General features: G+C 43.5%; 1 protein-coding gene across 1 annotated transcript; it reads left to right on the forward strand.

The window, feature by feature from the left end:
- Positions 1–293: 293 nt before the first annotated feature.
- HRG (histidine rich glycoprotein) lies at positions 294–9,931 on the forward strand. The gene is made up of 7 exons (XM_057739449.1): positions 294–536; positions 2,364–2,480; positions 3,244–3,334; positions 4,501–4,667; positions 5,900–5,980; positions 7,749–7,850; positions 9,081–9,931. The coding sequence occupies exons 1-7, from the start codon at positions 345–347 to the stop codon at positions 9,834–9,836; spliced, it is 1,506 nt and encodes a 501-aa protein (XP_057595432.1). The 5' UTR covers positions 294–344; the 3' UTR covers positions 9,837–9,931.
- Positions 9,932–12,748: the final 2,817 nt, after the last annotated feature.

Below are 12,748 nucleotides of genomic sequence, written 5' to 3' on the forward strand. Positions count from 1 at the left end.
GAGGAAAATTATTTCTGACTGCACCTCCCACATCAACGCAGGCAAGTGCTTACGGTCAGAAACACACTTCGGATCTGCTACCTACTAGAAATATCCAGATTTGTGCAGATCACAGTTTCACCCACTTGCTGGTGTGACATGTTTCAACTTTCTGTCCCCAGGGCTCGCTAATCATTTACAGCGTGTTGACAGATGTTTGAACCAGGGGTCAAGGTGAACGTCCCCAGTTACATAACAAAAATATATAAAGACTTTGTTTAATCAATTGTGTGTTTTAGAAAATGTGTATAAACTTCTCTGCTGTGGTATCCCAGAGCAAGGGATGGTTTTCACATTTTAACAAAATGAAGTTACTCGCTGCAACACTGCTTTTCATCCTTTCGCTCCCACTGCAGTGTTCCTGCGCTGTGAGTTCCATAGGCTGCGATGCTACAGAGCCCGTGGCTAGGAAAGCGCTAGACCTGATCAATAAAGGACGGTGGGATGGCTACCTTTTCCAGTTGCTGCGGGTCGCTGATGCCCACTTGGACCAAGCGGTGAGGAGCCACACATGGCAGAGCTTTGTGGGAAGGTGACGTACCAGGGGCAAGTGAGACTCTAGCTCCTAAGCCGGCCACTTTGCACCGTGGACTGGCTTTGGTCAGGGTTGTCTGTTTCATTTGTGGGCTGCTCTGTTCTTTTTTCCTTCAAATTAATGTTTGTTACTGGTATGTCCTTAAGTATGAATTAGCCTGTAAGTACTTATAAGCACTTACACAGAGCCCAATCAAAGGCTACATGCTGTAAGAGAAAGATCAGAATAAACTGTGGGCCTTACTCTCAAGGAAATAATAATCAGCTCACATGCACACAGAGGTGAAATGCATAAGATGGGATATATTCAAGTGACCAAGTAAGTGGTATAGATGCCGGAGCGATCTAATAGAAGAACTATTACGATGGGATGGGAGAAGGCTTCATTTGATCCTGAAGAGTGAGCAGGATTTGAATAGGACGGTGGCCTGGGTAATGGCCTTCCAGGAGAATTCCAGGCATACCACCTCTATGTGGGGAGGGAATCAGGAAGGAAGGTGTTAGGGAGAAGTGAAACAAAAGCAGAGGGGTTCCAGAGGTTCCCTGTGGGCTTTGGAGCAGCTGTCATCTTGGAAGAGAGACTGTAGGCTTGAAGAAACTAGCCTACTGTTTTCATTTAGGTTATACACTTATTTGGAGTGGATTTGAGGGCTTGATAGAGATTACAGAGGGAGTCCTCCCTCTCCACCACTGAAAGCAGGGAGGCCAGACCACAGGGCAGCAAAAGAGGACCAGCAGAGAGATTTATACTTGTTACAGTGTTAGAAACGGAGGCACTAAAGGTTACAGAGAACAAGAGTGCAGGGATTTAGGATTCAACTAGCAATTTGGTGACTATTAGTCCCCTTCCAGGCTCTCTGCCACACAGAGTAGGACACAGGATGAGTCAGCACCCTGTGACCTCTGAGTGGTAGTGTGGAGGGTGTGTGGGTGGGTGGGAGGGGTCACCCTGTGCCTGGGGAGATGGAGGCAGGAGCAGGGACACAATATAGGAGTTATTTCACGTGTTCAGAAATGAGGACACAAGGAGCAACCCCAGGCAATGGCAATTAGGGCAATGAGAGTGAAGGAAAGACAGGAGACATTTCAAAGAAAGACCACTCAAGGCCTGGGGTTGGGACATTCTTCAAGACAAAGACTGAGGCAATAAATAATTAATAGTGCCACTGACCGGACAAAGGAAGTTGAGAGAGGGAGCTGGTTTGTCAGAGAAGAGAGTGAATTTAGCTTTGGGCAAGTTGAAATCAAGACAGGAAACCCGGGACTTCCCTGGCAGTCCAGTGGTTAAGACTCTGTGCTTCCACTGCAAGGGGCAAGGGTTCAATCGCTGGTCAGGCAACTAGGATCCTGCAAGCCACACGGTACGGCCAAAGGAGGAAAAAAGTCAATCTATATTAAAAAAAAAAAAAAGACAAGAAATCCAAGTTCAGGAATAGAGCTGGATGAGAGGACACAACTGCACATACAGATTGGAGGCTGTGATGTGACCATCATCGCTTATAGTCTAGGCTTGTACCTTCAACACCTCCACCCAAACCAACACTGCTTTTTAGTGATTGCTTCTTAAAGTTCATGGGCAGAAGCAACATCGTGACCAGTTATAAACAGCATTTGGAAGGAACCCTCTGAAGCTTTTTATTAAATAAATAGAGCAAGTGACACAAAGCTAGGACATCTGCAATGACTTGAAGAGGAGCAGGAATTCTATTTAGGAAATAAAGATTGTTTTTATCGAGAAAGCTCTGAGCTGTCACATACTACCCACCCATTGCTTTCTTGGTATTCCCCAGGAATTCGGAGCTGTCTATTATTTAGTCTTGGATGTGAAAGAATCTGACTGTTCAGTCCTATCCAGGAAGCACTGGGATGACTGTGAGCCAGCTCTTTCTAGACGTCCCTCTGATACAGTAAGTAAACAGGGTACCACTCCTCTCCTCTTAGCGTTCTTGACTTCTGTCTATTGTGCTTGCCCAGAGTGGCTGCACACCTGGGCTAACACAGTAAAAGAGTAAGAGCAGCTTCTGCCTCTTGGCTCATGAAGACGATGTTGACCTTGAGTAATATTTTCTTGAGAGCCATAACTGGGAACCCAGTTCAAGAAAAGTCAGTGGGGCTTGTGGTCCCATGTGATAGCATGACCAGCTGTGAGACCTTGGGCCAATCACCTAATGTCTAAGAACCTATGAACTTGTAACTGTGTCCTGTGAATACTGATCCCGCTAACAGAAATGGCCAAAGGGGTTAGTTGCCGTCACTATGAGGAATAGGGTCTTGTTCTGCACATTGCCCATGGGTACTCAGAGCCCAGGCTCTCTGCCACAGGAGGAGGACACAAAGATGAATGAGCACAGATACAAGATTTCAATTCCAGGAAGTAAGATGTTCACACACCCGGGAGTTTTAGCATTTTTTTCCCTTGCAAATGTTTGGGATATGGCCATGATCTGTTTCAACAGTTTCTCCATGGTTCTCATGAGGGTTTTGGATGCTAATAGCATCCAGCTCACAGAAATATGCAAAGAAAATACAAGAGTTTGAGAGAGGGTTTGGTGAGAGAAAGCACAGACAAATTTCAGATGGTGAGTGGGAGTATGTTGCCTCACTTTTGTGTTCCCGTGTGTCAACCTAAGGAAAGCAGCAGGTAATAACATAAACCCCTCTTTCTTACAGGTGATTGGACAATGTAAGGTAATAGCTACAACACGTCTGCTTGGGTCTCCGAATCTTAGAGTGAAGGACTTTAACTGCACCACAAGTTCTGGTATGATCATCTGTTAAAATGCTAAATAATTCTAATTAATTCAAAATTCAGTCATACAGTGGTAGTCATCATATAAGTCTATGAAGTACATATCAGAAATGGTTCCTGCTCTTACGGACATAATTATTACTTGCTCTTTTGAAAAGAGAAGAGAGAGGGTTTTCCCCTATTATTGGCATACGTTCTTTTAAAGAAATTCAACATATAAAGATAGAAATTTACAAGAGGCTGTGTGGCATCATCATTGAGAACATAAGCTATGAGGTCAGATTTGTTTGAGTTTGAATCCCAACCTCATCACTTACTGGTTGTGTAGTCTTGAGGGCAAGTTACTTAAGCTCTTCAAGCTTTCCTCCTTTGTAAAATGAGGATAACAATAATAGTATCCCTTTGGATCCTTCTCAGAATTAAATAAGATGGTCTGTGTAGTACACTTTGCAAAGCATGTAGCGCTCAAGTATCGACTTCAGCATCTGAAAGTTATGTATGTTGACAAAGCAGTTATACATATGTTATCTCATTTAATCTCACAACAAGACTATGAAGTAAAGATTATGACACTTTCTATATTAGAGATGAAATAACTAAGCCTCAAGGAGATTCAGTGACCTGGCCTTGGTAACACAGCCAAAGTGTGGCAAAGACGTGACCCTATCCCACCGGCATTGACTCTAAATTCCATTCTCTTTTAATTCACTTTTTCAAGAAGATTTATCACAGAACTTTTCAAATAATTAATCTTAACATGGTTTGATATACAAAAATTCAGCAGTCAAGCAACTCCCTTAGGAGGTTGTCTTAAAGAAAGATTGAGCTCTATCTTCTCCCTCTGGGAAAAACTTTATGTCAGCAATGCCTCTCTCCTTGGCAGACATAGGAAGAGTTCATGAAAATATTAGCGCTTTGTGAGTGATGGGGGTGAGGCGCATTGTGAATAGGGATCATTAACAGAGACTTGAGCATCAGAAGGATCTGGGTTTAAGCAACTTTGCTGCTGATTGGCTGGTTTGATCTTGGACAAGTTACTTAGCCTCTCCAACCTTCAGTGTGTCCATTGTAAAATGGAAGCTGTTCTTCTTGCCACCATGTTTATATGTATTAAGTCCCAGCAATGACATTGCTATTTCCAACCCAGTAACCACAGAGCTGCCAACTTCTTTCTCCAGTCTCTTCGGCACTGACCAATACTAAAGACAGCCCAGTACTCTTGGATTTCTTTGAGGATACAGAGCTCTACAGAAAACAAGCTGATAAAGCCCTGGAGAAGTACAAAAGGGAGAATGGTGACTTTGCTTCTTTCAAAGTGGACAAAGTGAAGAGGGTTATAAGAGCGGTGAGTCTCCACTAATGTTTAGCTGGAGGCTGAGGGCCCAGGCTCCAACCCAGCGAGCACACACTCAGCGGTACTGACCCTCTCCGCAGGCCTCACTCAGCCAGCTGCCTTTTAAGTTGAGACTCCTGTTGCAGCTTCAGCAGAGAGGCAGCAGATACCATAGAACTGCCCTCCTTCAGTTCTTTAGTTTTTGGAGTTGTGGGGTGTGTGTGTGTGTGAGAGAATACCTACCAGAGAAAAGAGAAAACCCAAACAAGGAACAGGGAAAGACAGAAGAGCATAATAGGGTGATGTGAGTCATTAAAATCATTGGGTCCTAACCTCCTTGTATCATGATGGAAAACTGAGGCTCAGAGCACCTATCTCACCACACCCAGTGGTGTGGCTGGAGCGAGACAGTTCTGCCTCCCAGTCCAAGGACCAAAATGCTTCCCACCCAGAGTGGAATTGTAGAGCAGCACGTTGAGGTCTGTCGTGCATTTTGAAAATGCAAAGTTAAATAGACTATAGTGCATCCAAGCAACGGAATGAATACAACTCGATTACTAAAAACAACATTTGGAATGCATATGCGCTGGAAAGAGTTTCAAGATATATTGCTAATGGAAAAAGCAGGTTACAGAACAATACTTAGACTATAATCCCATTTATGTTAAATAATTAGATATATGTGTATATGTGCCACATATTTAGGAAAAGGCTTGAAGGAAAAATCCATCAAGTGGATGATAGCGGCACCTCTGTGAAGGGGAGGCTGGGGTGCAGGAAGAGAGATTTTTCACATGATGCTTGATCATGTCTGTATTATCTGAACCTTTCAATGAAATAGTATTCACCTTATCGCTTATATGATACATTTTTTAAAGACAGAGACGGTCAGAAAAATGCCACATGGTGGGGATTTTGAATACTCATAGTGCTTTACAGCAGGAGTCCCCGACCCCTGGGCCACGGACTGAGACCAGTCCACGGCCTGTTAGGAGCTGGGCCAGACAGCAGGAGGTGGGTGTCACCTGCCGCTCCCCATCACTCGGATTACTGCCTGAACCATCCCGTCTCCCCCCGGCCCCATCCGTGGAAAAATTGTCTTCCATGAAACTGGTCCCTGGTGCCAAAAAGTCTGGGGACTGCTGCTTTATAGTATGTTGGATAGTAGGTATCCATGGCCTTTTTTTTTTTTTCTTCTTTTACTTTTTATGTTCCTGAAACTGGTTGGATTCAATTTGTTCTAGAGAGGAGGGGAAAGGATGGGTTACTACCTGGACTTCTCTGTGAGGAACTGCTCCAGTCACACCTTTCCCAGGCACTCTCGCGTGAGTATAATCAGCAGCTGTGAAATACTAGGTAGCATTTGGAGACCACTTACTATGTGCCAGGCATCCTTCTAAGTGCTTTAACTTATTAAACCAGCACCACCCTATCATGTAGATACTATTTTTATTCCTGATTTACAGATGGGGAAACTGAGGCACAGAGCAGTTAAGTGAATCATGAGAGTATCATGTATATTATAAACTTATACATGATATATATCTAAACTTAATGCTGGGTGTTTTATTTTTTAACCCATTAGGATTAAAGACTTAACTAAAACTAATAACTAGCTTGTATTAAGAACTGACACCCAAGGGTGCTTTCACTCACTTCACCTCGTTTACTCTTCACAGTGACCCCATTTAACAAACAAGGAGGTGACTGAGGCTCAGCAAAGGGTCTGCCTGACGTTCACAACTGGGCTGAGGTTAGAATCCTGTTCCCCAGACGCTCAGTCAGTGGGATTGTCCCTCTAGTCACTTACAAGTTCACACTCAGGTAGCTGTAGGAAGATCTGCTTAATAACGCAGCGTTTGTAAGGTGACTTACAGTTTACAAGACACATTTATTATCGCCTCTTTAGAGCCCTGTGACAACCGCACTGAGGACAAGCAAGTGTCTGCCTTCATTTCTCTGGGACAAGAGGACCTAGAAGTTTAAACACTCACCTAAGGGTGCTTAGCTAGAAAGTGTTAGGACACAGGATTTTAATAGTGGCCTTCTGGTTTCAAGTCCAGGATTTTTCTGAGGTTTCATAACATGTTCTCCAGGACTGGAAGAAAGGAAGCATTCATTCGTTCCTTCTCTGACTTTTCAACCTCAGACAGTTCTAGAATCCTGCTTAGTGACTACCAGGAAAGACACCCCACCTCCTCCACTCCCATCCCCAGCAAACCCCTATCTTGGTGTAGGTAATGCAAACCCAGTGCAGAAACATGGCAACTGAGAAGAAGCGTTTCGAGCATTCTCTCATGTAATGAAGCCCTCCCACAACATGTGTTTACTTAGTGTTGTCCTCATTTCACAGAAGAGACAAAATCCAGAAATGCTGTGAAACTTGCCTAGATCGCAACTAGTAAATGGCAAAGCCAGGGTTACCATAGGTCTCTCTGACTCCAAACTGTATTCAGAACCTCAATGCTTAACGGTCTCTTCTAAAAAAAGAGTTTTCTTCCTGTCCTAGTCTAACTTTGACAGCTAGGCGTGGGGCCCTCTGGGGCATAGTGGTGCCAGCCAGCTGCAGCCTCGGTACCTCAGGTAGGGCTAGCAGACAGTCACATTGACAGGGTCCGTGCAAACTCACCCTTATACTGGCTCCCTCCTTTCAAACACTTTCCTCCAAGGCGCTGGTTAAAGTTGTGCAAATCCCTCTTCTACACCACGCTTCACTTTGCGTAGAAACAGGCAACTCAGGTCTTCATGCAGAAGGTTGGGCTAAAGTGAAGGTATCAGTGATGTGGAATTCTTCCTACAGCCCATGGGGAAGCCCAGTACTGGGGACCACTCACAGAAGGGAACCACAGCAACTTGGAATGAAACCCTTCAGAACCTGCACTTTCCCCAAAGTGTTGATTAGGAAAGATGCTGGAGATATTTGATAATATTACCCTGACTTTTTTAAAGCCCCCTTTCCTTTCCCAAATGTCTGGGAGTTCACAACAAGAGCTGGGCACCTTCATACAACCTGTACCCACACACTCAAATACACACACACACACACACACACACACACGCACAAACACTAACAAGTTTATTTCTTCTTTACAGGTCTTTGGATTCTGCAGAGCAGATTTGTTCTATGATGTAGAAGACTCTAATTTGGAAACCCTGAAAGACATTGTCATAAACTGTGAAGTCTTCAACCTTGAGGTGGGTCTTTTAAGTAGCCTTTGTCATGAACTGTGCCAAACTAAGTGATATTTTCACACACACGGTGTATTTTGTTCTTATGGCTGTGTATTGTTTGTGTGTTATGCGTGTGTGTGTGTGTGTGTGTGTGTGTGAGAGAGAGAGAGAGAGAGAGAGAGAGAGAGAGACCAAAGAGGGAGAAGGAGAGAGAGAGAGATGAGGGATGAGGGGGGAGGGGGAGGAGAAATACAAAGATAATTGGCCCCTGGGAAAGTACAGTTGCTGATATGACACAAAAAGTATGAGTTTTTTCCATGAATTGGGAAGGGTAAGCTTTGCTAGAAAAGTCAAAAAAAGTCATGATCAATTCAATCAACCTCTAATGAATTTGAAAGTGGCCTTTGTAGTCAGGACTCCAGTGTTGACATTTCATAATTCCTAGCTTTTATTATTAGGCATAGAACCTAAGAAGAATGAATTAGCCTAAAATTTACTATATAAAATTATATGAAATAAGATTCAAAACAATATTTTTGCATGTGTCCTAGAAAGTTTTGTTCTATACATGATATTCTTCACAATATTTTTTATATAGGCAAAACCAAACCAAACCAAACCAAACCAAAACCAAAAAACAAAAACAACAAAAATCTAAGCATAATCCAAATGTCCATGTACCAACCCCCCCCCAAAAAAAGGAGGGGGCAGGCTTATCACCATGAACATGGCTCCACAGATTTCTTAAAAATTAAAATCTGAACGAGGAAAAATGCGAAGAGGTAAGTGCTCATCCTTTAAGAGTAGGTGTTTGTACCATAAAGCCTCAACTCTGTTGAGAATATAAATTATAAAGCACTGGTTTTCCAAAGGTGGATCTATAGATGAGTATCATTTTATAATGAAATTTCACCAGTTTGTGTTGAAATGAGAGGAATAATAAGGGAAGTTTCATAATACAACATTTATTCCATCTAAAGGATTATCCTTTACTCTGAGATGAACTTTCTAATTCTTGTGTTATCAAAGTATTATTCCTATTGTGAAATAATGATGGTGGTAGATGATAGTTTTGTTTGTATTTTACATGCCAAGCAGGCTAGATAAAAATTTGAGGAACTCTTTTTTTGGTACCCTACTTTTAAAATTAGTTGTGGAATCCAAAAGTCTGGAAGTCATTGGTATAAATCAAACTAAACATCTAACTTCTTTTCTGTTACATGATGATATTCACTCTCCTGTGTCCTTCACCAGGAACACAGAAATATCAGTGATGTGACGCATCGTTTGGGCCATCGCCTCCACTCTGGTGAACATGAGCATTCTCCTGCTGGCAGGCCTCCATTTAAGCCTGATGGATCTAGAGATCACCATCATCCCCAACACTCACATAACTTTAGATGCCCACCTCCTCTAGAAGACAAAAGTCACTTAAACAGTCCAACATTGCAAGCAGGAGCTCCTCCACCATTGCCCCCTCCAGGGTCAAAAGGCCTTCACCCTTGTTCTATCACCAAGGGGGCCCGTGGGCCCCCTAATAATCATATTGCTGGTGAGCACCATCCCCATACACATCATCTTCACAGACAACATCCCCATGGACACCATCCCCATGGACACCATCCCCAAGGACACCATCCACATGACCATGATTTCTATCACCATGGACCCTGTGACCCACCACCCCATAGCCAAGGTCCCCAAGACCACCATCGCCGAGGTCACGGCCCACCACCTAGGCACTCAGAAGAAGGAGGTCCAAGTAAAGGACACTTTCCCTTCCATTGGTGGCAAATTGGATATGTTCACCGACTTCCTCCACTAAAGAAAGATGAAGCTCTCCCTCTTCCCGAAGCCAATTTTCCCAGAATCTCATTGCCACACCCCCATAATCCCCTACTGCTAGAGATTCAGGCCTTCCCCCAGTCAAAGTCTGAGTCATGTCCAGGGGCGTTCAACAGTAAATTTCCACATATCACAAAGTTTTTTGCAAATGCAGTTCCAAAGTAAAATCTAATTTCCTTGATGGGAAAACTGAATCATGTCCTGAATTAGAAACATAAATAAAATGTGACCAGTAATGAATGCAAAGTGACAAGTTATTTTAACCTTACTTTCATATTTAGGATAGGGCAAAATGTGGGTGGGGGAGGAAATGGCATGAGAAGAGAAAGACAAATGGAAAGGAGAGGAAAGAGCTCAGTGCTACAGATTAGAAATTAAGTCCATCACTGTCCACTATATCACTTGAGGCAAATCTCTGATCCTCAGAATTTCTTTCTTTCCTGGACTTAACTCTTTTAATTCTAGTGTCTCTCCTCTACTAGTACTTATGCTGAGGCTGGGCCTACCAAGAAGGAATATATTATCACTTAAAGGATTATTCTTAAAAAAGTGACCCAGGGACTTTCCTGGTGGTGCAGTGGTTAAGAATCTGCCTGCCAATGCAGGGGACACAGGTTCAATCCCTGGTCCTAGATGGCCCCATGTGCTGCAGAGCAACTAAGCCTGTGTGCCACAGCTACTGAGCCCTTGTGCTGCAACTACTGAAGCCTGGGAGCCTAGAGCCTGTGCTCCACAATAAAAGAAGCCACTGCAATGAGAAGCCCGAGCACTGCAACAAAGAGTAGCCCCTGCTCATCACAACTAGAGAAAGCCTGCGTGCAGCAACAAAGACCCAATGCAGCCAAGAATGAATGAATGAATGACTTATTTTTAAGAAGGGACCCAACTTCTCTTCCACTTGTTATTTCCAGTCCTCTAAATTTCTTTTTGGAAACACAAGGTCTCAGTTCAATTATGAAGGAAACAAAGCTCATGCTATCAGTTGAAAAAAAGATTGCAAGCATGAATCATGACCATAAATTCAGGTTCACAAAAAAAAAAATCACTTTATTTTTGGAAAATAATTAATTTCTATTTCAGGTTGCCATCCTAAGTGAGCTAATGGGAAACTTAACCTCAGTCCTTCTTGGAGTTCCCGCTACTCCCCACACAAAATGGTGCCAGAGTTTTATTCTCATAGTGCCAAGGTGTTTGGCTGGTAGGCATGAGAAGGAAGTCTGATTCTTCATCACTGGTCCACCAGGTCCCCCTGCGGAAGGATACTTACTACCCTGTTCACATCACTCTTTAGGTCTAGTTGATCTGCTTCTGTACCAAACTGGGATACAGGAGTCCCCATGAGATGATTAATGGACATGACAGCCAAGAGATACCACATGGCTGGTCTCTCCCTGACATCTTGCTGCCTCCAAGCTACAGCCCCAGAAAGCAAGACAGAGGTGTCCTCTGCTTTACAAGTCCTCTGTTCTTCTCATATCTTCTCCCTAGGCTAGAGACTCTCTAGTCTCAGATAACTTCTCTTTATTCATTTTTGCTGCCAAAAGACTCCTCTCTCACACTCCTATCCTCTTTCTTTTCCCTTCTTCCCAAATCAAGCCTCAAGCATTTAAACACTGGCTAATAAGGCTTTAGATTCTCTCTACCTGACTTAGTAAAGCAGTCTCAGGTGTGTGGTGTTGGCAGAAGGTAGATTCTAATGGCGGGGTTGGGGAGGGGGGCAGGGTAGGAAAAAAAGGTAAGGGTGAAAGCAACTAAGTTCTTAGGCTGGGATGAAGGAGAAATGCACAAAGATGGAGAAGCTGAAGCTGGGAGCGTGAGGGGGTGGCTGAAGGTGCTTGGTCCAGGAGTTGGAAAGGAATACACGACAGATCATGGTAGTGTTTCAGTGAACACTCAAAAACAGTGTCGTCGAACCTAAGTTTGTGTGCCTGACACACTGTGAGGCAAAAAAAAAAAAAAAAAGAGTTTGGGCCAGAGAAAGGTATATTAGTTGAGGAGACACCGACATGGAGGATGGGACTTGTCTCAAATTTATCTTGCTGGCTGGCCCTGGGCACAAGGTTCTGAAAAGCAGAAAAGGTAAAGCGGAGGGGATCTTTGTGGATTCAGCTTCCTGCTAAGACCTCAGCTGCAGACATCCTGGCACCATCTTGTAACTAGATGTGTTTTTGGTGATTGTGATGTATCTGTGCGTTCCAGCAAAGCCAGTTAGTCCATCATGGTCCTGTGATCCCTTAGCTTCTTTCCGGGAGAGAGCAGGAGCAATGGTTGATGCATTTTATTACTCCTTAGAGCCTTTGTGATGGTTCAGGAATTTCAGTGCTTAATTGACCCTCCCAGTGTCATCACTTTTAAGCCCGTGTGGAGCCAGCTGGTTAAAGCCACAGGACGGTTTGGGGTCATAAATCAAGGTATTAGTTTAAACTGACAGTCATGGATAAGATTATGCTGGGCTTGCTTTTCCTTCATTTCTGCATGCCCTCACTTCCCTAGTTAGTAATTGTTTGAATCTGCTCTTTGGAACTCAGGGAAGGCCTAGGAGACTAAAGCCTTTTTACAAACAAGAGGCAGGCACGGGACATGGGGCGGGGATCTGTCCCAGAAAGGCCCCAAAGGGTTCTTCTCAGGTACAACAGGACTTGGAAGTGTGTACAGGTGTATAACAGATAGGAAAGAGTGTGACTTTGAAGGACACTGATCTGGGTTCTAATCCCAGTCCCACAATTTACTAATCATAACAAACATTAAAGAAACATCCATGTACTTTTTAGCTATCACGTAACCAAAAAAATGTAGACTAGGAGCCATCAGAGGTATATTGTCTAAACCTCTAGCGCAATGTAAGATCCCTAAAGTAGGAATGGTGTTTTACCCCGTTATTTACCCGCAGCAACTGTTTGCATATTATGAATGCATTTAATCAAAGTGAATTGAGAGCATTCAATCCTATGTTTTCCAGGAAACAGCTGTAATAACTCAAGCAATGTTTGTGAAAGGACTTGATAAAAATTATTAAAAACACCGCTCAAGTGCTTCTGTGGGTTATTAAGCGATGGTTTTTTTTTTCGGTCTTTCTG

The sequence above is a fragment of the Hippopotamus amphibius genome, chromosome 6, assembly GCF_030028045.1.
Source record: "Hippopotamus amphibius kiboko isolate mHipAmp2 chromosome 6, mHipAmp2.hap2, whole genome shotgun sequence".
Lineage (NCBI taxonomy): Eukaryota > Metazoa > Chordata > Mammalia > Artiodactyla > Hippopotamidae > Hippopotamus > Hippopotamus amphibius.

What these genes read in the sequence shown, in the direction of transcription:
- HRG (XM_057739449.1), top strand. Translation starts at nt 345, where the DNA reads ATGAAGTTACTCGCTGCAACACTGCTTTTCATCCTTTCGCTCCCACTG. An exon ending in TAACTGCACCACAAGTTCTG is followed by an intron (nt 3,335 to 4,500) that starts GTATGATCATCT and finishes TTCTTTCTCCAG; the next exon opens with TCTCTTCGGCACTGACCAAT. An exon ending in TGAAGAGGGTTATAAGAGCG is followed by an intron (nt 4,668 to 5,899) that starts GTGAGTCTCCAC and finishes AATTTGTTCTAG; the next exon opens with AGAGGAGGGGAAAGGATGGG.